The sequence below is a fragment of the Struthio camelus genome, chromosome 7 (genome assembly GCF_040807025.1).
Source record: "Struthio camelus isolate bStrCam1 chromosome 7, bStrCam1.hap1, whole genome shotgun sequence".
Lineage (NCBI taxonomy): Eukaryota > Metazoa > Chordata > Aves > Struthioniformes > Struthionidae > Struthio > Struthio camelus.
In genome coordinates, this window is record NC_090948.1 from 30,247,358 (window position 1) to 30,274,944 (window position 27,587).

A 27,587-nucleotide genomic window follows, 5' to 3' on the forward strand; every position below is an offset into this window, starting at 1 on the left:
AGTAAATGTATTTTAAAAGGATGACCACTGCAGAATTACAAAATGACAGTCCTGGAACTAACTTGGTGCTATGCAGAGTGTTTTCTGTCTGCTCTGATGGTAAACTACACGTGCGTTCTTCAGACTGGGTTCATCACCCTTGGCCTAGGCTTACAGGTGTTGCTACAGAACAGAGGGTTGGCTGGCACCAAACTGTGACACTTCTCTTCATCCTATTCCTTTCTAGTTCTACCCATTATGGATCTGGCTCTTAACGTATGGAGGTTTTGCATTCAAACGCTGACTTTCTCTTGGGCTGATGGTTTTGTCATGGCACACACCTTTCTTCTGTCAACAAATATTTAACAAAATTGTGGTACTGGGACAACTGCAGCATCCTGTTCTGCCCACTTCAATTTGCAAGCTGTAGATAAGGCTGTAAGAAGGCTTGCAGGTTTGGGAAGTAAGTGTCTGTTTCGCACTTGTGCATTTTTCCCCTTCATTCCTCCCCCGCCCTCCCCCCCCCCCCCCCCATAATTTTGCAAGACAGAACACTTTGTTTAATCCTTCCCTCTTTCTGGATCACATGGATCAGAACAGGATCTAGTCTTGCACCTTGTTTTAATCAAAACAGGCAGAGATAGCACCAGCACAGGACCCTACTTTTATCATCTGAGAAACAGTTGCAGTTAAAGCAAGAAATAAATTGAAGACTAAATGAAATTTCAGTAGTCCAGAGTCTGCTTATCACCCCTCTCCAGAATGCAATCCAAGAATGTATGTGATAGGTCCTAATATGCATACATGTGGTTTTGGGTGAGAATGATTGAGTGAGGACAACACTCTGTGCTACCCTGAAGAAAGAGCCCTTCTACTCCCCACTCCAGAAAAAACACAGGGCCTGTTACTATAAAACCCCGAATTTTGGCTTTTGTTATTAGCAGATTATTGCATGCAACAAGTGTTTGCAGATAGGCAGGATAAGAGAGAAATCAGGCTGGTGTGCTGACACAAACGTCACTGTATCTAGAGTAATGCTGCAAAGAGCCCTGAGTAGGTTAAATAAGAAGTTCATGGGAACAGTGTCATAAGGAAAATTGTGAGACGAAAAGTGTGAGGATAAGTGATCTACTGGTCTTTTCTGTTTGCCAGCCTTAGTCAAGATCTTCTCCTTTGCCACAGGGAAAATGTAGTGAGACCCTTCTTGTTCATCTGTGTAGAAGTAAAGCTTCCTGGCAGGACGGTCAGAGACCCTTTCCTACTAACATTTGTGTGTTCTGTGATCCCCTCTATTACCTGGAGGGCAAAAGTCCCAAAGGGGACAGGTCTGGAATTAGCATTATTCACTATTTGTATTATGGCAGCACCAGAAATCAGCACCAGAAATGCTATTTGTAAGAAACCTATCATGTTAGACCTGATAGAAGCACACAGATAGGAGGAGTCCCTGCCCCAGTGAACTACTTCTGGATGGATGACCTAGACTAAGGAGGGGAAAGCCATGAAGAATTACTTGCATTCTGTGGAGCTGTAGAATACACCGTATCACCTCTTGCAATCTTGTTACTGACTTCAGTGGATATATTAAGTCCACACTCAAGTCAGCCATAGTGTTCTAGCATACAGCGAGGAAGTTCTCGGATAAAGTAGACCGTGATGTTAAGGTAGCTTCAGTGTTGGCTTTATGGACAGCATGTTTTTCTCCCTAACTAAAACCCATCTCTTTTCAGATTGAGATTTCACTTTGTTTTCATTATTTTTCCTTTGATTTTGATGGAGAAGGATTAATCTCCATGTGAGGCTGCACCTTTATAGCCAGAAAAGAAGGAGACGAGTTAAAAAACAAGAAAACCTACAGTTTACAGTTTGGCATAGTTAAAGTATGAGAAAGAACATGAATCTTTCAGGATGTAGTTGAAGATCAAATGAATTGGGGGGGGGGGTCTTGATTTTTCCATTAGTGTGTTCACATGGCCTTGCGTCCAAACTTCAGGCATGACCAGAAGCAAAAGTGCCAAAATATCATGAGAAAGGCTGCTCTTACAAAACTTCTGGCCTGACCAGAAGGAGGAAAATCTCATAAAAGACTGTTCTTGTCTGCTTTCCAGCCCTGCTTGGCAGGCCCAAGAGGCTATACCACATTTCACTTGGAAGTTTTGAACCACATCTGCGTTTTTCTTTGGTTTCCCATCTCTTTTGTAAATATTTAGTATTTTGTAAATCTGTGGTATGTCAGCTGTACTTACTTGTTGCACTTAGCCCCAGACCTGTGCAGATCAGAAGCAATGAAGTGATTCTCAACCCTTGCCTGAAAATTGTTTATAATTTAGTAATACAGTATAATAGTACATAGTATAATTTAGTAAGCAGAGGTCCAGAGTCTATTGTAGTTGGAGCTGTACAAAATAACAGAAAAACACCTTGACCACAAGAGCTTAGACTCTAATAGATAATCTCTAGATAATCTAATATATCTAATAGATACCTAATAGATATCTAATAGATAATCTGTCTAATAGAGAAAATTTGCCACAGTTCCTCATCCACAAAATCTGAATAAAGACAGACAGTACCACTAACCCAGAAGAATACAACCAGTCAGTATTTAATCTAGATCTTTTGAATGCCAGTTCAGGGCTTTAACCACACGACCATTCTCTCACATTCAAATGAATGTGCTACACATTACAAGAAGTCTAAATGCAGACAAAAATATCTGAAAATCCTATTGTGCAGGAAACTGGCTGAGATTCAGCCTGTTGCCTCTGTGAGTTCACATTTGGCCTAACTCACTCCAACCACATAAGCTTGCATGTTCTAGTACTGTGTCTACGGTAGGCAGTCAGCAGAACTGATTTTTAAAGTCATTATGCTCAATGTGCTTACTAGAAGACAAAAATCTAACTCGCAGGTTCTACAACTGCTAAAACTAATGGTGACCTGCAGGAGAAAAAGATGTATTGCATTTTCAAGAATTCATCACTGCAAAGTTTTGCCCTGGAACTGCCAAAGGGATGAAAGTAGGAACAGCAAGCCTCCATGGAAGTCAAGTTCTCCAAGAATTTCTCCATGACTTCAGTGTCAATTAAAGCCATGTTATTTTGCTCATTTTAGAGCTCACTATTTTTAGCTGCTATAATCTAATTGAAGTAGTAATGTGATTGCCATTGAATGACCCCGCTTCCTCAGTGCAATAAGCAAAGATGATTGCCTTCAACGAACTACATAGTCCAGTCACCCTTCATATTAAAGAAATAATACAACCCTCCCCTCCCCCCGCCATGCTGTTTCCAGAATATATTTCATAGCTAGGACATGCAGCCAGTAGCAAGATGCTAGACTGAAGTTCCAAGGACATGCATATTTACCAAGGAGGACCTGGCTATGATTTTGGAAAGCATGAATTCCCTGAGGAGAACATGTTGGGCACTGCAGTGCCTCAGGGCAAAGTGGTAGAGCCAAGGAATATATTTCTGACTGTGCTAGAAAGATGCCCCATGCAAAGTCCATTAGGCAGAACAAATACAGCTCTGTTTTAGATGATGCGAATGGATTCTAAGGGCACATTACCGCCTTCTTGTAAAATAGGATGTTCTTTGTGACTGAAATTCCTTAGCATACTGCACACTACAGCTAAACTAGGGAGGTCCACACACAATATCTCTGTTGTATTTCTGTGGCAAATATGTAGCACTGCAAAAGACAATAGCAGATGGAACAACCCTCACTGAACAGTAAATGAGATTATCTTTCTTTAGACTTATAATATTTTCATAACTTATTAGAATTCAACTGTCTAATGTCTAATATGTGAGGCATTTTTGAAGAGCAGCTCCTGGGCCAAAAGTTTTTAAAAGTAGTCCACAATTCGGTCTGCAGATGCTGTGATGCAGTACTCCACAATGATGCAAAGCATCATTTAAGGATCTTGTGTGTGGGACGCATAAGACCAGAGCCTCTTATAGAAAACCTGAGGTATTTTAGGAAGGTTTCTAACTTTTATTTGCCTTATTTCTTTTGTACAATGTGGTTCTCTCTTCCACTGTTTACCTCTCCCATCCCTGTGGGATAAGGGATCTTCGTTACTGTGTAGAAGAGCAGTGCCCAGCAGAGTGAATACAAGACAAGTGATTATAATATAAAATACTAATAGTCTGCTCTTGCTCCACTTCTAAATTAAATAGGATATTGGCTGCAACTTGATTAAAAAAACTGTGATCTTAGTTTTTATTGTTAAGCAATGTATTCCTTAGAGTTCTTTATTTCATCGAGTTCTGAAGAAATACAACTTTCTTCCAAATGAGATCTAACTCTGATGGCACAATAGCAAACAGTTTTCTTCCAGAATCTCTCTTCTCACAGTTTAACCAGCACCAATCGCCTTAAGCACATATTTTCTGAACTAGCAAGGTGCTGATTGAAGAATATTTTCCATAGACCCATCACACTATTATCTGAGAACTGTGCTGGTTTCCTTTCCAGAAATGCACGGTCAGCTGAAATTACTGTTTGAACATACTACCATCCCAGAGAATTTAATCAATTCCCTAATGGGCAAGACTGTCACTAGTTCTAATAATTACTGCATTTCAATACAAGATGGAGAGTTTCAGACAGACCTCTTAGAAGTATGGTACAGCATCCGTCTTACATTTGAACTTGCTGTGTATAACCAGGAGGGACAGGCACATGTAGGAATCAAGTGAAAGTACTTAGCTGGATCGAAGTGGCTGAGATTGACCATATAACAAAAAATTAAGTCAGGTGTCTTACAAAACTAGTTTAGATATGTACAAAAACACATATAGTACATTGTATTTTGTAGACAGCTTTTACAATATATAGCTTTAAGGTTCCAGATTAAAAGCCCCTAAAGCCATCTTTTTAACACTGTAAATGATGAAGTTTGTTAAAGGCAAGGCTTTTTTGCATAATTCTTGCAAAAGTACAAATGAATGCAACAAATCTGAGAGCAACATCTTTGCTGAGCTAGAGTTATTTTGAGAGTATCACACCCATTTTGTGCATAGTGCTGGGAGCACTTTAAAAAGTGCTATGGGCAGCTTTGTTTCCTTTCTTGGCCCTTCTACTGAAGCTGTGAATAATGATGCCACAGCTATTACAACTACCTTTATGTTATAGATGCCTGTCCACAAATAAATGGACTGGTAGTTTCCGCACATGTTCCACAGGCCATCTGAGAAAGTACTTGGATGCCAGTGACCTTCTTTCAAAATGAAGCAATAACTTTATAGACCTTTCAAGTCCACTAAGATTTTGAATGTTGCGTTTTAGTATTTGCTGGTAAGGCGGGCAAAATCTTCATGGAGTTCATTTTTGATTGGTGAGTGACAGCAAAGGGAAGTTCCCTATTAGATTCGCAAACTACAAGGAAGACTACATCCCTCTTACATAACTCAGCACAGCTGGCAGGAAACCTCTCTCTTCTTCTTAACTTTTCCTTCTTAAGGAAGTTTAATGAATGTGCTCTCTCCCACTCTTCCCTTATTGCTCCCTAGCCCCTCATAGCCAGCCACACGCATTATATGTGCGAACACATACACACGTGGTCTTTCTTTGGGTGTTGTCTATTTTCTTAATTTAGATTTTAACCACTTCGGCCTGTCAATAGAAGTGTAAACAGATCTGAGTTGTAAGACAGGGCAGTTGGAGCTAAAAATCTGATATCATACAGCTGCTAAAGTTTTTGTTTACTTAAACTATGACAGATCCTAATCCTACCAGGCAAAATTATGCAAGATTTATGGAGATATGTGCTAAGGAGATAAATATATTTTCCAAGGGCAATTATGTACTTTATAGGAAGAATATACTTTTTTTCTGTTTCCAAGAAACAAAACATGTAATATGTAATTCAAGGCAGGTAACCATGATATGATCTTCATTTTTATTTTGTTTTCTTATGGCAATATAAGCACAATGTCGATTAAACAGAAATTATAGTTGGACTTGAGCTCCAAGTTTGCCACGTGCTCTGAACTGCTATGCTATGCATAGTACCAAAGATTAAAAGGAGAAAAACATCACTAATGCAATTAGTGATACTGCAATTCCTACCTCCAGAGCCATATTTCCTTGTTGCATGTATCGGAGTTCTGGGGGGAATTTATGAGGACAAGGACTGAGAAAAGTGATGTAGGGTTCACTGCAATGATGTAAGCAGGCCAGCGGCTGTTTTAAACTGCACTGATACACTGATATAGCTAAAAGAATTAGACCTCTAGCTCCATTCACAGCAAATCAAAACAAGAAGTCAGGCTGATTGTACACAGAGGATTGTTCACTAGGAGAAACACAAGAAGACTGTTTTAAAAAGATGGCTGACAAAGATACTTAGCATCAAAGTGCAAGTTGTCGGTGCATCTTTTAAAAGTTTCACTAGCAGAGGAGTACAACAGAATCTACTTCCACATCAATCATTAGCAAACTACTGAGGTATCTGCAATAGAGTTTTGTTAGAGATATACAGGGTTTTTTCCTCCATGCAGGGAAGCTACTTGGTTTTGATTTTTCTTGCTGCTTTCTTTCCCTCTCCTCCATCTTCTTGTTCATTGTTGAGTACTGCCATGGTTCCTCCTTCCAGGAAGCAAAAGATATTTCAATCACTCATGCTTACATGAGGTCGTACTGCAATCTGTGCTCCACAAATTGAGCGCTCCCTGATCAATCTACTCTCAGGAAAAGCTAAGAAAAAATACTACTTTCATGATATCTCCTTGAGGACTGGAGGAACTTGGGTAGGATTTATATAAGATTAAGCTATCTATTGTGCCCATCCATTTGCATGAAGTATCTGGCAAATGCACTTGCAGTATGGTAAAATGTAAGAGGTCTAGCTTATGGTGAGAAAAGAATTTTAAAGAAAATGAAAATACCACTGCACTGTAACAAATGCCCTCTTTGTTCATTCTTCTTCAGCCAGCATCCTCTGTATGAAGTTGCTAAGGTCATCTCATTTAACTAAGATGCAGTACAGAAAAACGGATTATCATGTGTTCAATCACATGTTACCATTTACTTTCCAGAAAGACAGAAGGAACCCACCTAGCCTCCTGGGCAGAAGGACATTAGTATCTGTCCTTTTGTTGAAACAGATAGAAAGGTTGTGATCTTGTAATAAGAGATCCAAGAGGTCACTGATTATCTGGAACAGGTGGATAGGGATAACATACTTTGCCACTGACTTTGCCAACATCTCTGGACAGGAGTTTTCCGTAAGTGGACTTCCATCTTGAGACTTTTACCTTCAGTGACACTCTGTAGAAAAAAATAATTCACAGATGCATGCTGAACTTTTCTGTTGAAGGCATTCCCTTGCTGTTGATGATTATGGTGGTGGAAAGGGTCTTCTAAAGAGGAAAGATTGTGAGACTCTAATTGATAGTAAAATATATGTTTAAAAAAAAAAAATTGTTTCCCTTGTGAACTGAAGCAAGGTTGAGAGGTTGACTTGAATGAGCAATCGGAAAAAGTTCCAGCAACAAAAAGGCACAAAAAACCAGCATTTACTCAGACCGCTGTTCAAATGCACCTGTACCTGTCAGCCTGTAATAGTTTTGTTCCAGCCCTTCAATCACTTAAGTTACTTGCTTTCCCATGAACTTTGGCAGAACACTGGTATATCTTCTACATATTTACCTTTCTCTCTGTAGTAGCCTTCTCCAGAGTGAAACTACATTCGTTAAAAGTGAAGATAACAGAAAAATTTTCTCATAAAGGGCTCACAGGAGGAATCACCGTCGTGACACAACTTTGTCACCAACAGGATACATGACAAAAATACAGATGATTAGTATAATTGCTTCTTATTTCTTCCTTATCCCTAGTTCCCACATCTCTTGACTAGCCTTAAGCTACATGTTTTAAAAATACAAAGCTGAAAGGAAAATCAAATAGTTGAGTTATTAATAATGGAAAAAACAGAGATAAGCGAAAACAACTTTTGTTGGCATTTAGAAGCCATTAGTTTGAGTTATAAGAAATACTTATGAGTGTATAAGGGTGTTCAGGACTGATTTGCAGGACTTAAGATGAGATCTTGGCCTTAACATAAGTCCACAATGTTTGACTGAAAGGGTAAGAAGCAAATGAGGAAGGAAAAAAAAGAATTTCTGAGAAATTTCTATGCCAGAATATCAGAATGACTACCATCACAAAGTTCAAACATCAACTGGTGTTCATAAAAGCCAGTGAGATAATTTTTCTTCAGAATTATTTGAATAAAAGATCTGTTCCGAAAATAATATTTGAGTTTATTTCTAAATGTTTTAATTGTTTGATAAAACGGAAACTGTTGTTTCAACTCTAAATGAAATTAAACTTTTTAGTCCTTTCTATTTTCATTGAGACTTAAAAATCCTACGTTTTCTTGTTAAATGCAACTTTTAAATGTTTCTTTCATCTAAAACCTTTTTGCAGAGATTGCCTAGGATTTTAATTTATTAGTCCTCATAGTTAAACCTTTAAGATACTATATTAACTGCTTACTGATTATGTAATATTGTTTTGTGACAAGAGGCTGTAAGCAGAAGCTTAACTACACTAATGCAAAGAGGTTTACAGATACAATTTCAGTACTATGGCTTTATATAGGGCAGAGCTAAACATTCAGAAAATATAAAGGCTTTATATTTTGAAAAATACGAGAACAACTTTGACTCTTACTCATAATGATGGCTAGTAACAGACAAGTTTTAGTACCTAATATTTGTCCATATGAGTCATTTAGCCTCCCGAGTTCACTGTTCCCTGAATCATCCCCATAACTGAACTGGTTGTAATGGCGTGCTTTTCACACTGTCAAGAGCAGTTTGGAGTTGAGCTGAATCTGAAAAAAAACTAATTCACCATTTCTAAAACAAGTGGATGTTGAAGCAACTCCTTTCTTTTGTTTCAGTGTGGCAATATTACATTGAGCTGTAATCAAAAAGAGGAACAAAGATAAATACTAACAAAGTCTACAGCGGACAGAGTGTTTGGCGTGTGCTAAATCATGAAGAGGTCAGGTAACTTATACAAAGTGATCTGAACCTTTTGATAAACTGCATCTGACTATCTTTTAGCATGGCCTAATGTAAAATTAGAGGGATATAAATTGTTACCGTAAGTACAGGATGGGGCATCCTTCTCATGACAAGGAGTGATTCTGAAAATGACCTTGGACCTTTGCTTTAATAGTCTAAATATGAGTTTCCAGTGTGGCACTGAAAAAAAATTAACTAAAAATTTTCTTCATCTACTTCAACACAGTGTTTTGTTTTGTTTTGTTTTAAATCAAGATTGGTCATTTGTAAAAAATACATTCTAGTTCAGTTCTCTTAGCAATTTGGTCAGCTGTGGAGAGCCTGAGCAGTGAGCTTACTACTTCCAAGGACTTAACTGGGCAGGGAACTGCTGGGAAAAGACAGAGCATCAGTCACAGCCCACTTCTGTAATGCTGTAGGTACGTCTGACTTGAGGTTCGAAGTGTCAGCTGAGATGCAGGTTGTCAAAACTTGTATCTTCAGCCTTGACTCAGAAAGGAGCAGATTTCTTTCTCATGAAAGGGCATAGTTTAGAATCCGAAATGTTTGTCTTATGTGGAAATGTCTGGAAAAGTACAAGGTACAATAAATGCTTTAGGGAACTGCCTTGCCACTACTGACTCAAGATGAACATATCCATCACAAAATTTGGAGTTCTTTCCATCACATAAACATCACAGCTAAATAAAATCAGAATGCCATGCTAGCTAAAATTCTCAGCTAATAGTATTACCTGGCTTTTCCTGTTTGTCATGCAAAGAGTTACTGTGGGTCAGATCATCCACTATTATAAACAGATGCAACCCTACAGACTTAAACAGAATTACTCTCATTTATTCATGAGCATTGAACCTGCTAGGCTTGCTTGCCTTCAGCTTAAAGGTCTAACACAGAAAATACTGCTGAAAATTTAGGAGAGGTTGTAAGGTAAAAACAAATAGGGATAAAGAAGAGGGAGTAAAGATTTTGCAAACACTACTCCTGTGATTCTGTTTAAAATGGAGAACTAATTGCAGACTGTCTGCCTGCAATGTAAAAACTGCAGTGCAAAGCACATTTTCTGTCAGGAAGATGACTAAAACACTAAAGGAAGTGCTGATAGTAAGACTTAAAGTTAAAATGGAGTTCCGGTTTTAGTTTCCCCCTCTCCCATTCAATTGGGACAGATAAAGTGGAATTTGAGGTGACCAGGCTTTTCCTTGGGTCATTACTTCCCTACATTATGTCCCCATGTTTTAACCCAAAGAATTAAGAGCTTCACCTCCCTCTGCCCCCCAACATCTCAAATCTACTGATTGCCTCAAGAGAAGTTTCCACATCAGTTGTTTAGGTGGGTTGAATTCTACCAATTCATTGACTTGGCCTGTGTACTCTTTCCCCAGAGAGTACCCAGCATTTGGGAGAAAAAGCTATCTTCCATCTGATAATTTGTGTCATGATTACACACCTTATTTTCTATCTCACAGGACATAATTTGTGTATGTTTGTATTATCCTATCTTTGAAGTAGCTACTTCCAGAACTGAAAACTGCATGCTGCTGTGTTTAATTCTCTATGTGGCAATGCACTATGTTGTGTAAGGTATAACTATTTTAAGTCCAGTTACTGAGTTACATCCAGGTGATTTCTAGCACGCTAAGAATAAGATCAGCCCTGTCACACTGTGGATCACAGGTAGCAAAAAGGTGCCAGTAAGCCATCGTGGCTGTCCACACTTCGTGAAACTGTTAATTATAACTAATACTTAATTCAAAAGTCAACCCAAATTCTGCTTTATGTAGCTAGTATGTGACATGGGAGGGAGTAAAGAAGACAGAGCTAGACTCTTCTCAGTGGGGCCCAGGGACAGGACAAAAGGCAATGGGCGCAAATCGAAATACAAGAAATCCCATTTAAACATGAGAACATTTTTTTTACTATGAGGGTGGTCAAACACTGGCACAAGTTGCCCAGAGAGGTTGTGGAGTCTCCATCCTTGGAATATTCAAAACTCAACTGGACATGGCCCTGAGCAACCTGCTGTAGCTCACCCTGCTTTGAGCAGGGGGGTTGGACTAGACAATCTCCAGAGGTGCCTTCCAACCTCAGTGACTCTATGATCCTATAATTTAAGACTCCACAGTCATGTGGAGTTTCATGTCTGGAGTTTCATGGAAGGTTTCATGTCTGTACATGCATTTTGAAGAGTAATGAGGAGAACAAAAGTGCTATTTAAACTAAATAGGGAGTATTTGCAAACACCACTTTCAACTTTAAAATAGTTTTTTGTATGGATGTGGTGAAGACTCCATCTTTTGATTTATTTATGACTGCAGAAGGACATAGGAATAGATGTTGGAGAGGACTGTGGATGAACAAGAAATCATATTGTTTAAAGACCTACTGATTCTTTTTAAAGTGAATTGACTTCAGCCTTCTTCACTTTCTACAAAAATTTGAGCAAACACATTTCCTGGCTCAATATTCACGGAAAACAAATATCTCTATTTTCATTGTAAGGAATAGTATCATATGACATTGGTAACCAGTCATGGTTAAGCAACAAACCTGAATGTTAGAATACTGGTAATCTAGCTGCATGTCAAAACTAGGTCAGACTGTTCAAATTCAAGTAACAAACAACCCTTCCCCAAGCTGATCGTAACTGAAATGAAAAAAATACATGATTTCATATATTGTGTTCTGTAAGACAGCTGTCTCATTCTACCTGTGTGAGACCAATCTATATTAACAAATGAGGCTCAACTATGTGTAGTGGAGTACCAGTTCTGTACCCTGTGTGATGTTTATCTGATCAGTCCATGTAATTTACTCCAACAGAAAAGTTAAGGAGGGGTTAAAAGAAAAATCAGCTCCAAGAAGCTTTGTCCTCTTAAGAGGTACAATAGGGTACTTTTTACTGTGTCTAAATTCACTTAGTCATCCCAGACAGAACTGTCTCAAGGGAGAAGGAATCAGCAATCACAGGCTTCTAAGCAGCAGTATGGAATACATCAATTTCTCAAGAAGATAGTGAACATTTACCACTGGATAGCCAACTGCTGGTTGACAGTCTGACTTATGCAGCCCTATTAAAAAGTACTATGGGTTTTTTTCAAGAACTGCAAGTTCCTTTTCAAGGCCTATACAATTAACTCTTGGGGCTCACTGCACTTTGGCCTTGTTCCTTATTATAACATAACCATCCAAAGTGTGCTATAAAAGTCCACGGATGAAACTACTGTGTCTTATCATGCAAGGTGTGCTAAGCAGCTAAGCAACAAGTTCTCTAGAGGCAGTGGCTTGACACTAATGAATGATATGACAGACACTGGAGATTAAAAGAGAAAAATAGAGGGAAAAAAGGTTGAGTTTGGAAAAATTTGATAAGGCTTGTGTCTCAGGGAACCAAATACAAGGAACATGAGAGCTGTGCTTCTGAAGCTCTGTGCTTTCCATTCCCTAAAATGTCTGTTTCAGTGTGTCAAATATCCATTCTTCAGCCTTAATTCTTCTACCTCAGTGAATGGGACCTTGGAAAGGAGACTGAATGGGTCAAGCTCCTGAGCTTAGATATTCTCAAAAAGGAATGAGGGCTTTAACTGTAGCAGCTGGATAAGAAGGGGAATTCATTGGGCAAGAATCTCAAGAATGGAAGTAAGATAAAAAGAAGGTATGACAGGATGCAGAGTACGGGGTCAGCAGGGTCAGAACCTCTCTGTGTGTTCCAATAATTCTGCTGGAGCAAGACAACAGCCCATCTCTGAAGGCTGGCCATCCAAACTTGGTTATGCTTGTCTCCAGCCCCTACTGATAATGAGTAACTCTTTTCCACAAACACAAATGGTAATTAAGTTAGGTTCTTAGTGAAGCAAGCTTAGGGTGATGCTATACATTGCCCACTCTGGTTATTTTTCAACAGCTGGCAGGCTTCAGGCAACAGCTGTCTTCTCACTTTTCACACTTCCCTGGTCTTATCTCTGCCAGCTTCTGCTTTTGGCTCTTATCAGCCACCAAATGTATTAGGGGTTTGTTGGAGAGAACACTATGGGCTAGAGAGAAAAGACCTGATAAGAAATGTTTATGGAGAGAGATGGTTCCATGAGATACTGCTCTTGCTCCTGAGAAAGATGGGCAAGGTCTAACGGATTGTGATGAGGTGGTTTGTATCCTTCATGAAAAGAAACACTCCCTCTACCCTTCCCCAAGAGCACTGACTGATTACTGCTCTGCCACTAAACCCCACTCTAGATTCTGTGCACTCTGATCCTGTTGAATCTCTGTTTATAATCACCAGATGAATTGGCAAAACAGCACAGGCTCTAACGCGAACTGCACAGGCTGCACATAGTTCTAACCATCCCTCATCCCAGATAATCACTAATGTGAACCAGCATTCAGATAAGACCAGCTCACGAACAATGAACACCTGGACGATTTAGGCAGAATACACAGTAGTGAACAAATATTTTGGTATACCTGTAGCTACTGTGCAGTTCCTTTCCTAGGAGGCATGTATGCTCAATAGCTCAGTTCAGTCTAACAGTAGAGAGCTCTTGCATTCTTTGCTGATTCTAAACTACTACTTAGCAGCATCCACAAGTAATTCTGTCACCTCCTGATGGTCAGAAGATTCATCTCCAACATAACAGGTATAACCATGAGCATAACTGCTTTTGCTACCATCCTCCGTGGAAAACAGCACAACATTCATAGATGCTACAGCATTTCAAAACTCCAAATCTACAGAACCCTGCAGCACATCCCCTCAACAACCATCGTTACAGGACTTGTGGATTAGAACTGGCTTGGGCTAGCTGGCTCAGAGCACAGGCAGAACTTGCCTAAGTCTGCAAGTGCTGTTATTGAGTATGTTCTGGAAGATCTGAAGCCGCTGAGAGAAGGTGCGCAGCTGACCACTCTGCTTTCTGGCAGAATGGAACTTTCTATCGAAGAGCAGGGTTCATAAGTAGGCAAAATAGAGCTTTCCTGGGTTATGAGCCGAGTCGAGACCACGTCACAAGCTCCTGCAGGGATTAAAGCTCACTAGAAACTTTCTCCCATTTCAAGTGCAAGGTACCTATATTTGACCTGATTTCTCTGATGTTTAAGAAAAAAGTTGCTAAACAGAAACATGCTTTACACCCACAAGACCAACCTTGGGAAGAAAAGGAGAGAGCAAACCATAAACGTATGTCTTGAGAATGCTCAGATTCTAAATTATATGAAACAGGTGCAGAAACCAAACAGAGTAGAAGAGAGTGACTGAGAGATAGCCTTCCTTCACTGTGGAGGCCAGGAGGTTCCATAAATCCACCATCCACAGATCTGGGAAGTGCCTGAGTATAAGAGAAGTCTGCTGTAGCAATAGAGTTGGCAGAGGAATCAACCCATAGTAAACTTTTCTCCCTATCTTGCCAATCTAGAGGAGTGTGGTTGTGGAATGAAATGCAAATGGATCTTTGCTGCTCTCAGTTGCCAAATAAGCCCTTGGGGGGAGCTACAGATTATAAATTGTTCCAGGGTAGAAATCACCTCAGCTGACTCTTCAGTGTATGGGATATAAAAGTAGCATAAAAGCAACTTGTGCCTTTTATGTCAAAAATCAAACACAGACGAAATGAGGAAAGCCTCACAGCCTGTACCTATGGAAATACATCTCTCAGAGTAAAGCATACTCTGATGCATCCTAATGTTATTGGAAGTACGGAAGATACCACTTTTATTTCAGTTTTTCACTTAGCTGAAATTTAATGGAATATTCCTTTGTGATAGTTGCATACAATGCTCAAGTAAAATTGTTTTTTTGTTAAGTATTTCCCCTAAAAGTGAAGCAATTTTCTCTTTTTCCAATCCGCTACTTAGCCTGAGACTTTTGGTACAGAAATTTCTGGCCCTTCTTCTCAGGCCTAAGATGTGATAAACTTCAAAATTATGATACATTCCAGAAATGAAAAACAGTAGAGAGAAAGACAAAACTCAGCTACAGTCGCAGCGGGGTATGAAGGATCTTCCAAGGTAATAAAAGGCTAATGCTACAATTCACCTTCTAGGCTTACCTAGTCTCTGTATGTAGTGGGATTCCTGGACTATGGCTCAGCCAAGGGTTAGGGTTAGCGTTGAGAAAAAAAGACAGCCCTGACCTATGGCTGCTGGTGACTGGAAAGGAACTGCCAAAGGAAGATCAGGGCTGCAAAATACAATTCCCTTGAGGAATTCTTAGTCTAGGGAAGGACTGGACTGCTTTAATCTAAAACTTAGCATAGGTTTATGGTTAGGGTTAGGGTTGAGAGAAAAAGAAAGTCTAGAGCTACTGTTGGATCTGGGCTGGAAAGGGGCTGCCAAAGAAACTGAGAGCTGCAAAAAGAATTCTCCCATGAGGAATTCTTAGTCTTGGAAGGGGCTTGGGTGCCTTGTGTGCAGTTTAACCTAGAGTTAGAGTTAGGTTTGAGGGTTGAAAGAGAGAGAGAGAGAAGGGGAGGGAGAAAGCCCAGAGCTAGTTTTGGGAGGACTGCAAATAATCCTCCAAAGTAAACTAAGGGCTGACGTCAGAACTCTCCTCCCAGGCTTACCGAGTCTCTGGATGGATTGGGACCCTACAACAGGAAAGCCAAGAACAAAAAAACTAAGCTGCCAGTTTACTAATTTACTTCACATTGCTCTTTTACTTCTGATTCAGAATTGCCATTTGTGATGCTCAGCATAATTTTCCAGGGTGCCAGCATCTTCTATAACCTGCATCATGTCCCAGCATTCCTTTCCAAAAGGAAATTGAGTAAAAGTACTGAATTTGGGCTATATTAGGTCTGTTTAAAGCTCAGACTAACTGATAACTTAACCACTCAATTTCTTCTCACTTTTTCACTAAGAATCTTGACTTGCTATCAACATTACCTCTATCCCATCCCCCTGCCACCCTCTGCTCTCTGAAAACATACTGAAATCTAAAGTTTCAGCCATTCTAGGAATCTCTCCTGATTCTTTTTTTTCCAATCTCTGAGAAACCTGATCCACCAGATGGGTGGGAGAGCTTATTGTTTTTCTGTCTGACATCTGGATCTCATTAGCAGACTCATGCGTGCTGAATCAGGAATGAGAGCTCAGGAGAAAGCAGATGAGAGTTAAAATTATGTTACTTCTAAAAAAAAAAATGCCCCATTCTCCCCTCCAAGTATGCAAACAAACAAAATGTGAGTCACATTTAGCTCAGCATCAGCAATACAGCCATCATTAGCTGTACCCACTTACACCAACGTTGCGTGTTGCGTCTCAAGCAGCTACAGGGGACAGCATTGTATTATTTACTTATACATGTCAGCATTATCAAAAAAAGCCTTTCCAACAGTTTCACATTAATACCACCACTTTTCAGGTTTAAAGTAGGAGTCTTCTGTCTTCTGTTTAAATAGATTCAGTATCGTATGAAAGAAAATAATTTATCACAAACCAACCATAAAATTACATTTAAGACTTGCTCCTCGGGAGACTGCTATTATTGATATCAGCAAGAGGGGGAATTTTGTAAAAGTTTAACAGGCAGCAGCAGGAGTGATAGTGGTAGTGGTGTTGTGACAGTCATAGTGCTGTTAATTACCATAGCTTTCATTACTGAATAATAGAACTATTAATATAAGCAGTACCTGTCTGTCAGTCCTGTGCGTGGTGCTATGCTAACAACTCAACCCCTGTGCATGACTGTTAGATCTTATCTTTTTGCTAAGGCTGATGGTTGCAAGGATACAACATTCATCTTTACAACCCGTCCTACTTCTCCTCTCCCCCTCCAACACCTCTGGCTCTCATGCCGCCAGTGCCACGCCGCCTAGTCAGAGAGCTCTGTTTCCTAAAGGCACCATAGCAAAGATGGTAAATGGAAATAAAGAGGCTGAAAGTAGTATTTGTGATTGGGTCAACAGAGAAAGAGACAAGAAGCTTTCCGTGATGTTTTAGAAGATCAAAGGGGTGTACGATAATGAATCAAATAAAATTACAAAAACACCAAAAGCTAAGAGGGCAAAATTATTACACATGCAGGAGAAAAGTTCAGGCCTATGCACTCCCCTGTGGTTCTCTCCAGGAAACCTTCATACATCACTAAAACAGGCCTCTGTTCTCTCCTCAGATCTTCAGCATACACATTTGGTGTGCAGGTGTAACTGCTATATTTAGGTAGGAGAACTGTCTACATTATACCACACAGGACACAACCGCACAGCATTCTCACATTAGCAGAAAATTGATAGAAACTTTTGGTCACAGTGCAAAAATTACTAACACATTCTAAAATCAGAGTCGTTATATGCATTTCACCTATCGCAGACATATAAGCACCAGAGAATAGGAATGAAGCAGGAATGTTACGTGATGAAAAACCATTTTCAAGGAAACCTGAAAAACACTGGGCCTGATTCTCCATTTTCCCATGTTTTGTGTAAACACTTTGACAGTGGCAAGTGGAGCACAAAATCCAGTGCAACGAGAATGGTGGTGTTTTGTCCTCATGCAAAGGGTCACAGAGAATCAGGCCCAGACACATCTGAAATTACAGGAGGAATTTTGGTGAGAGGAACGTGATTCTTGGTAAAAATAATGAAGATAACACCCCAGTTTTAAGCCTTTTGCCATTTAGCTCTCATCTATTAAACCTTCTTAATAACGCTTAAAGAATTCTGTCGTAAGGAAGGCAGGGGGCTTGTATTTTGCTTTGAGAAATACAAAATGCAGGACTGCAATGACTATGTTAAAAAGCTTTTTTTTTTTTTTTTTTTTAACTATTTAAACCAATGCCTTCTTTTTGCCCTAATGATGAATCTCCTGTCTTCTGGCAAAAACTTTTGGTGGACAAATTCTTTGGAAGGAGCCTTTCTCTCCCCCACCCTTTTGCTCTTCTTTCGCTCATTTTCTCAATTGTGTAATCAGGCATTGAGGAGTAAGAACAACACAATTGTTACATAAAACCATTTCAAAAGTCATTTCTCCTCTCATGAATTTTTCTGAGGGTCACCTTTCCACCTATGTAAAGCGTAGTAATGAAACACCCATACTGAGATGTTCGGGACGGTGGACAGCTGAGTCTACACTTGGATTGGGTGTTCTTTCCTGCCAGATGTTGTAGATACACTTGCTCAGGAGGAAGTACTGATTTTGTCTGAGCTGTAGCAGAGTTTTTATCTATAGTTGTACACCTGCAACATGGGTTAAAATTAGAAATGGACTTGAAACCAGTACTTCGTATATGAAAATCTTGAACCTGGGAAATTTTCAGGTTTACTCTGAACTCTTGTCCAAAATTATAGTTTGAGACTAAGTCTAAATCTAGTTAAACTGTGCTCTTTCTTTGCAGAATGAGAAAGGAGTTGTTCATTGGATTCAGTAGCATAGACGGTCTCAAGAGGTTCTGCTGTTCTCCTACGCACATTTCTGTATAGGCAGAGAATGAGTTAGAAATGAAGAGTATGGAGTATCTTGTGAAAAATCAGTCTCAAATGTGAGGATGTGCTAGTAAGCAAGAAGACTGCATCACCCCCAAAATGTCTGCTGGTACTGCTAAAAATCCCCAAATGTTTCAACTCAAGCACCTATCTCAGGGTTTTATTGCCTTAACTAATAATTTGGCACTTACTAGGGAATGACATGAAAGTTTTTTTTTTTTCTCTCATTACCATTTGAACTTTTTAGCTTTTCTGCCCTGTGTAGAAAATTTAGAAGAAAAAGCCCATTCTTTAAGGAAAAAAAGACAAGCTTCAAAAATTTTGGAAATGTCCCTTTAAATTAAAGTATTCTATTAATGACATGAGAGACAATTTCTAGTGTAAAATATAGAATGTTAAAGAACCAGGTTTACAGTACGTTTATCAGCAAATTTGACTATTCCTTTTTCGTATGGTGTATTTTGTTATTAAAATAAATTAGAAAATCTGAGATATTTAGCATTGGTTTTGGTGAGCCGATGCAGAGAAATATGTTGTGAAGTAGCCTAGGAATTAAAACAGGACTTGTGTCTGGGGACTGAAATTCTATTGTCATTTCTTTCAGTTTGACAACTGGGGAAGTTATTACATTTCTGTGACTCACAGTATACATCTTTAGAATATAAACATATTGAATTTCTGTGTAGAGTCAGAGCTAACACTTCCAGAACATAAACAGAAAAAAAATATTGCACAAGTGATTGCTTAATGGTACTAATTTTCAGGAATCAACAGTTTTTTATGATATTAAAAACATCAGGCCCTTATGTTAAAAATCAAAATGAAAATAAATACAGTTGGTGCTCTATCTTGAATTTGCAAGAAAATTAGCATGACCTGTGACTTCAGTTAGCTTTGAAGCCAACAGGTCTCCAAAGTTTTCAAGTTTGCTGTTTCAGCAAACCTAAAAGACACTGTCCTTTCACAGGTAAGCACTGAGTGATGCTGCTGCATCAAGGAACCTGCAGTCAGTTTTTATGCCGTTTCCTCTAGAATGCCATTAATTTAAGGCTAAAACATGTGACTTTTACTGTGTGAGCAGCAAATGGCAGCTGTATCAAAACATGCTCCTTCTGGAAAGGGGTAGTGATGGGGAACTACTTTAAGTGGGAACTACTTTAAGTGTACAGGGAGAGCCTCTTTAGTATTACAAACTGAATACTCAACAAGTCCTTGAATCCTAGCATCACTGCCAAGACCAAATGTTTTACCCTCCAGTGTGTGCAATGACTTCTAAGACAATTTTAATCCCCAAGTCTCCCTTTGTAGGCATGGGATTGCTGATTGTCAGTGAACTCAACTCATACAGAACACTATGTAGCTAAAACTACTATTCCAAAAACCATCACCTGGATAATTTCATCAGATTGCATGACACCTCCTGAGCTTGATGTGTATGAAGCTGACATCCATGTATCAGTACAGAGTGAAGACCTATGTTCCTGATCTATGCGATATTCCCTTCGTTCCTGCTTCTGACCAAACTTGTTCAGCCACTCCTCTCTCTTGAAGGATATATAAAATCCTACAAGACATAGATGGGCATTAGGTACCTGACCTACTCTGTTCACACCTGATAGTGGACCTGTTTTATAGCTATAAAATGGGCCATATTTAAATATGCAGGTTCCTTTTCCCTTTACTGACATAAGCCAGATACAGTAGTATAGCACCAATGCCTGTGGTTAGACATTACAAGGGAAATGGAACAGGTTTATGTTTACTATCTTAATTTCTTGAGCGAGGTGAAATAACCTGAGGGAAAGACGGGACTGATTGGTACATCTTGACAACAGGAATATGGGAGAGGGGCACTCCTGGAGCGGCTTTATGTTCTCGCAATCTACAGACTGTCCTAGGACAATCAGAAAAGTACGAAAAAGTTAACTTCAGCTGCTAGCTGTTGCCAATAGAAACTGTTGCTCTGCCTTTGGTGCTTTGCTCTCACTCTTCACTGCTCTGTTTGCCAACTTCCTCCTCTGTACAGTATGTTAAAAGGAAAAGGGGGGGGAGAGACAAGTCAGTTCACTCCTCTGACAATCACTTTCTCCACAACAACCAGAGTACCTCCCATTTATCTGACATCATCACAGCTTCTGCTCAAACCTTGTTGGCCTTCTTCAGTTGTGCATGTGGATTATCAGCAACTGGAATTTTCATTTGTGAGAAACTGGGAAATGAGATTCTCTTAAAGCTAGGAAGGACAGCTGAAATATTGATATATTTGGCAGATGTAAATAATTTCAGAATTTCAAACAGGAAATGCCGAAATATAAATGCTCATTTGAGCAAATGAAACTTCTGAAACATCGCTAAACAAAGAATGTTTCTTTTGCTGTGGATATCCACTTAAAATTCTTGCTTCTCATTTTTGGCAAAACATTTTGTTAAAATACGTTTTTCCTAGAGAAAATTTCTTTTGAAAAAAGTGAATTGATTGACTATCTAAATATAGATTAAATGAAAACACATTTTTATGGGAAGTATTTGTGCATGAACGTATTGATCAATGTTTTTTCTAAGGTTTAGGGGTTTTTTTACATATGTTGTAATAAATGTCTATGTTTTCTTCAACTTCTATGTTTTAGCATTATTGTATTCTGCATGAATATTTTATTTAAAAGCTTGAGAGGTCATCTAGCCCAACCTCCTGCTCAAAGCAGTCAACACTGAATTCAGACCAGGTTTCTTAGGGCTTTGTCCAATCAGATCTTGGAAACGTCCAAGCGTGGATGGAGATTCCACAACCTATACTTCATGCTAAATCAAAATACTCTGCTGAAGTGAGAAAACACGATTCACTTCATCTTGCTGTTACTACTTTGTTATCAGGGTGAATGAGGAATTTGTAAACTAAAGTGGTTTTGACCTGGTATCCCTTTCCCTACCTTATCTATAAATCAGCTTGTGGGAGAGCTGGAAACCAGACACCACTTTCCCTCTTGGGGGGAATGCTTGTAGCATTGGTTTCCAAGCTAAGCACTTAATTATGGTTTATCAGGCATTTTACTACAAACAGCAAATACCAGACTGTTAGTAAATAGTGCTCAGATTTAGAGCAGTGCAATAGCTATATTCGGTCTACTTCAAGCAAGCTGATAAAAGTCTCCCAGTGGCCTACATAGGATTTGGATCTGGTCTGCTGTGCACAGTTTTAAAATATAAATTACTTTTGTTTAAGATAATTAGTTGTATTATTAACATGCAGATATACAATAGTAAAAAATAGGGCCGGGAGACACTTCAGGAGGTTCTCCCACTTGTCACAAGACAGGATTAGTTATCACCTGGGAAAATCCTGATACATGTTTACCTAGACTGTTCTGAAAGAAACGATCCTCAGCCTTCCTAGGCAATTTGTTTCAATGCCTCATGTTATGTACTGTTTGAAAGAGCATTCTGATCTTCCTTGAGACAGTCTAAGTTCAGTACTCTGAACTCTTTAGCTGTGGATCTGGAGAATAAATTGTGCCCTTCATGCAGGGCTTTATACATGTTTGAAAATTATTAATGTCTTTCCAGGGAGGCCAAACTACACCCTTTCTTCAGTCTTTCATAAGAAGTCATGTTTCAGAGCACTCTAATTCATCTCTCTTCTCTTCAGTCTTCCCTGAATTACTGAGCTCAAACTGGATACAGATGAGGCTTTACCACTGCTGAAACGTTATTCGGTATAAATGCCAGGCATCTGTGAGAGTCTATATTTAAACAGCATTCTTTTCCTGATGGCCACCTTTTTCCTCACCTCATTTAATTGTCAGTGCACAACAGATTTGAACTTATTTAGATCGTGAATATGCAAACAAGATTCAAAAGTAAACAAAAAGAAGTCTGAAACTTCAATGAAATGAAGTCAAATTCTGTGGTGGGTAATCCCCCAATACCAATCACATAGTCCATTGATAACTATTGCACAGGACCCTAAGACTCCATTCTAAGGTCACTGTAAAGACCAAGGCACCATGATCTCTTAGACTGTTTGCCTTTATAACATTTGTTTACATCCCATTTCCCACAGCAAAATAGTTTGAATTTATATCAGTAATAAGGACTGTAGCACGGTTACAAGGGATTAGTGATGGCACATAAGGAAGAGTGTGGTTTTGGCTGGTCTTCTGGTCTTTTCAGAAACCATATGTAATTTAAGTATTCTAGACAGGAAAGGGACAGCAATAGTTCACTAGATATTTCTCTTTCCTTTTTCACTTTCTAATTGCTCTTATCCTGGTATGTTAAGGTTCAATATCTTCTTTCCAAATACCTAGAGATTATCAAACAACTGGATGTAAATGCTACACATTATAGCCACAGTTCAAAAACTGATACTTTAGGAGCATGCTTTCAAAGCAGGGCTGCTTGGATCCCCTCTCCTCGCATAGAGCTGTCCAAGTTACTTGCTGCTCTGATAAATGGTTTAAAGGCACGACATCCACAGGTTATTCAGAACTTCCAAAACAGAGAGCAGCAGATGTTTTTTGATGTTTCAGACTTAAACAGCTTGAATTTCCAGAGATAAAAATGAATGTTACAAAATTACAGCCCATCATACTTTTGTTAGAAGACTTTTGCAAGTCTTCGTAATAAAGGTAGAAGTAATCTCAGCAAATACATCCAGCTAGCCTCATAAACTCTGAGAAACTTGGCAGGATTAAGCTCAAGCATATGAGAAAAACCAAAAATAATCTGTACTAAGTTTTGAGGTATGTTTGAAAACATAAAGTTGTCAAAGTGACTGCGTGCAGTAAACATTTTTAAAAAAAAAACTTAGCCAAGTCCAAATCATCAATAATATTGATGTCAGTTCAGAGTAGAAATATATGAACAAATGATAGTAGTATGTTGTGTATAAACAGGAACACTGAGCACCTCAAATTGTCTCAGTCTGTCATAATGTGGCAGTTAAGTAAGTGTATAAGTGTTTACAAAATCAACACCTGAGTATTATAACTTCTTATAGAGATATATGCAGGTGAAGAAATGGGTGCTCTATTAAAGAGGTTAATGTTTCAAACCATATTTTAAAGATAGAGAACTGAGGGGCTGGAAATAAATGTATTTGTTTTCTCTAATACCTTGCATAGTTTCAAAACAATTGCATATAGCACAGATTAATAGGTTTTTCTACCTTGTAACACAGGCATACAGGTCCCTGTCAGTAATGGTCTTATTCATATCAGTGGTATTGTACCAGAGATGGATTTAGCTGCTGTTTTCTTTTGTTATATATCCTATATTATCATCTTTACCACTGTATGTGGAATACTAATTTTGGTGATTCAAATACCATTTTATTCACAGGAGGTATTGCGCTGTCTGGACTCTACTATTTTCTAACCCTCTGAGCTAATGAAACTGAAGCATAAACAATCCAGACCTGTACAGCACCACATCAAATGTCCACAAGTACACTCTTATCGAAAACTATGGTGAAACCTGCAAAATTGCACCAGAGAGGGTGAAATTGAAACCTCATTTCAGGAGGTTTGTGTTTGTTTCGCCCTTTTTTTTTTTTTAATTAATATCTTTGAACCACAAACCTGCAAGGTAAAAATTTTTCCATTATCTTTGTAAAGATGACAGATTCTTCATCACTGCCATCTTAGCCAGCCTTTGGTATCTGGAGAAAGCACAGCTGCAGATGCCTTGAATTTTGAGGACATGTGAGATCCCTTCACATAGGCACAGGCACAAGACTCAGGCATGCGAGCCACTGTCATCTCCTAACCAGCTAACTGCCTGTTGAACCAGCTCACTTGCCGAAGAGCCACTTTATCTGACCACAGGGAAGGACAGCTCCAGGGCAGTGTGATCAGGCAGACCAAACTATGAACTGAGAACAAAGGACTAAACTCTGCTTGACGCTGATTTCTTCCACATCCTGTATAAAGCCACAAAAGCAAATCCATCCAAACGCAAGTAGCTACAGTAATTGCCTGCTACTCTCATTGAGTTCAATATCTGTTCTCAAGCTACTTTTACATGACCTGATTCAAAGACCATTGGTGGCAATGAAAAGACTCCCACTGTTTGCCTCAGTAATATGGACCGTGCCCATATATTACATTCACAGCTCTAAAAATACTGTACAAAGTGAGGCTAATGTCATTTCCTGCTACATTTGTATCTGTGGTAGTATGTATGTATTTCTATGAGCATGCATATGCATGTTCCTCTAAGAGTATAATGTAAAATTGGGAAATACATTAAGTACATTAAGTTTTATATCTCCCGAGGGCTGCACTAAATAGTTGTAGTGCATCAGGGGTTTGACAGCATAACTGTGTTACTTTGTTTCACAGTGTCTCCATAATGTGAGAGTTCCTTGCCTGTGTAGAAACTCACAGTAATTGTCAGCAAGATTTTTTCTGAGGTCTTGGCAGTGATGCAGGAATAGGAGCAGTCTCCTTGTCCAGCATTCAGAACAATATGGCTGGAGCCATGCATTTTTGGAGTGACTAGGCCTGCATGTATTTTTATAAAAGGACTCAAAAGCTGTTGGATAAGATTAAGACAGAGAGACAAGTAGATGGAACTGGTGCTTGGCAGAAACACAAGGTACCGCAGCTTGACTGGAAATTTTGAATATGGAGATGTTTTGCTGGAGCTCTGAGCTTGGACTCTACCAGTACAAACTTTGTTGCTGCCCTTGCCTTCAATCTTTTACTGCCTAAAACAACAAGAGGAAGGATGTATGTAATAAATACTGTCTAGGATCTGTGTCCACATATTTCTTTTCCAATGAGGATTTTGAACCACGCAAATGGTTCAATCACTTACCAGCTTCTCAAAACAAGAACTGTTTTATCCACAGACGTCCACATATACTTATCTAACACAACACATCCCAATATCAGGCACTTTGTGCATATTATGTCTATATGACAGTGTCATATAATATGGATTCCAGGTCTGCATTTTGGGTGGTGACATCATGGAAAAGTTGTAATGTCAGTAACATTTTTACATCGTAAAACAGTAACATTAATTTTGCATGGGCCATATGTAATACAAAAGAACCCAATGTTCATATTTTGCAGGTTTTAAAAATATAGGATGCAGTGATAAGGAGTTAAAGGAGACATGAATTTCTACATCTGCTAGATAAATAAACGTCATAAAGAATCATGTATCATAACTATTACTTGACCAGAGCACATCATTATTTGCTCCAGCACAAGGAGGGCATTCTATACTTATAATGCATATGTAAGACGTAGACTGGTGCAGCACCTCAAAGTACACACAGAAGTACACAAAGCTTTGGCAAATCTTTATACGTGTATGGTTGTATGTCATCCACCTAACCACCAGTAAACAATGAGATAATAAAAATATTCTCATTCCTCATCTTACTTGTTATTTAAAAAGAAATAAATGGTATATGTGATGGCATTGCCAATGATAATTTAACGGACAGCGTATTAAGTTTAAGAGCACTAATTTTGACCTTAATCCTCTAATCATTCTTCAGTTCACTCAAGTCAGTTTTGCATGGGAAAGAACACTAGAGACATGAGAAGAGAAAGATGATGATAACGTCTAAGCTACTGAAACTCAAAAATTAGTTCAGAGAAAATGCAGATATGCTAGAAAGATGATACTAAAGATAAAAAGTACTGTGTTTTTATATGCATAATAATTACAAAATGAAGAAATCTGGGGTACGGTTTCGGCAAATGTATGCAAACATTACTATCATTTCTGGTAGTTTCTAAAACAGAAACCACACTGACTAGCATTACAGAGCACACAAACTATTTAAAGACTAATTAATTCCTACCCTCTAAAAAATTAGAAGCTTGCAAAATCTCCTTTTAGTTTCCAAACAGACCATTTTCGATAGAACATCAAGCAATCTGCAGATACCTGAGGTGCTGGAATATTAAAGCTCGTATTTTTTATTTTTAATTTAACTTTCTAAAATATGATCCTCACTTAAGGTATAAATCTAAATAGATTCATATATTTTCATCAATATAGCATGCAATCAACTCCTACAGCAACAGGAAACGAATATACACCTTTATAGTGTTTATAAAGAGCAGAATAATGGCGAATGAAAAGTCTCAAAGTTATTATGCAATTTCTTTGCTATGTCAGAAATTTGGCATAAAACACTATTTCTAAATCTGTTTCTTATTAGGTAATTACATAAAATGAAAATAAAAATACTGTATTATTTGTTGATATACATTTTGTCCAAATCAGATTAGCTTATTTCTTTTCTCTATCCAAATTTAAATGCTTTAAAAATACATCTCTCTTTTCAACATAATTTTTGTAAAAGAGCTTTCATTTTTGACAGCTCTAGAAGAATTAAACATCAAAACCTAAGCTTTTATGTAGTGTATATAATATTCAAATTAAGAAATCAGTTATTGCCACAAGGACCAGTAACGATACAGGTCTTTGTAACAAAGACCTGACCTGGCAGTTGGAACTCTCTTATGTGCAATGCTTTCCAAGTTAGGAAGGTAATATTCACGCACACAGATACATCATCCCCTGTAGACCTGATCCTAACTTTAGAGAAAATAGGGAAGTGCTTATGTTTCTATGAAAGCTTAAGTGTGCCTTTATTCGAGAAAACATTTAAATGCCGGCTAGATATAACAGGACAATAAAACACTTGGCTACCACTTGCTTGTGTCAGAAATCACCGCTAAAGCATCATTAATTTCATACCACCTCCTCCTCATGTTTGATATGAAAATAAACTTTGATCCACAGAAACAGGTATCCACGCATACAGTAAAAGCCACAAGTGAGATCTAATCTGGGATGCCATATATACTTGTCATGCACGTTCAAGAAGATGAAAAGCACAAGAGCACAGCCATGAGAAGGAACAGGAAAACTGAGAGTATATCTTTCACGAGGAAACTAAGAAAACCTGACTCAATTAGCCCTACAGAAAGACTGCTGAGAGAGGATATGATTGCACTCTATAAATACATTCTGAGATAAACACCATGGAGGGAGATGAGCTATTTCAGTGAAGGACAATGTTGGCATGAGAACAAATGGATATAAAGTAGCCACAAGTTACGTTTATCCTCAAAATTGGAAGAAGATTTCTAATTATCAGAGGACTTAAGTTCTGGAAAGAGCTTTC

General features: G+C 38.6%; 1 protein-coding gene and 1 long non-coding RNA gene across 4 annotated transcripts in view; one reads left to right on the plus strand and one right to left on the minus strand.

Annotated features, from left to right (window-relative positions):
• Positions 1–27,587, plus strand: part of LOC138067826 (uncharacterized) — a 103,925-nt gene that overhangs the window by 75,044 nt on the left and 1,294 nt on the right. The window lies entirely within an intron of this gene.
• The window catches only part of ZCCHC24 (zinc finger CCHC-type containing 24), a 123,234-nt gene that overhangs the window by 72,633 nt on the left and 23,014 nt on the right, over positions 1–27,587 (minus strand). The window contains exon 3 of one of the 3 annotated variants that reach the window (XM_068950577.1): positions 7,173–7,257. The exons of the other annotated variants lie outside the window; for them this stretch is intronic. Within the exon in view, the coding sequence (XP_068806678.1) occupies positions 7,173–7,257 (85 nt within the window). The remainder of the gene's footprint in view (positions 1–7,172; positions 7,258–27,587) is intronic. 3 annotated transcript variants of the gene reach the window in all.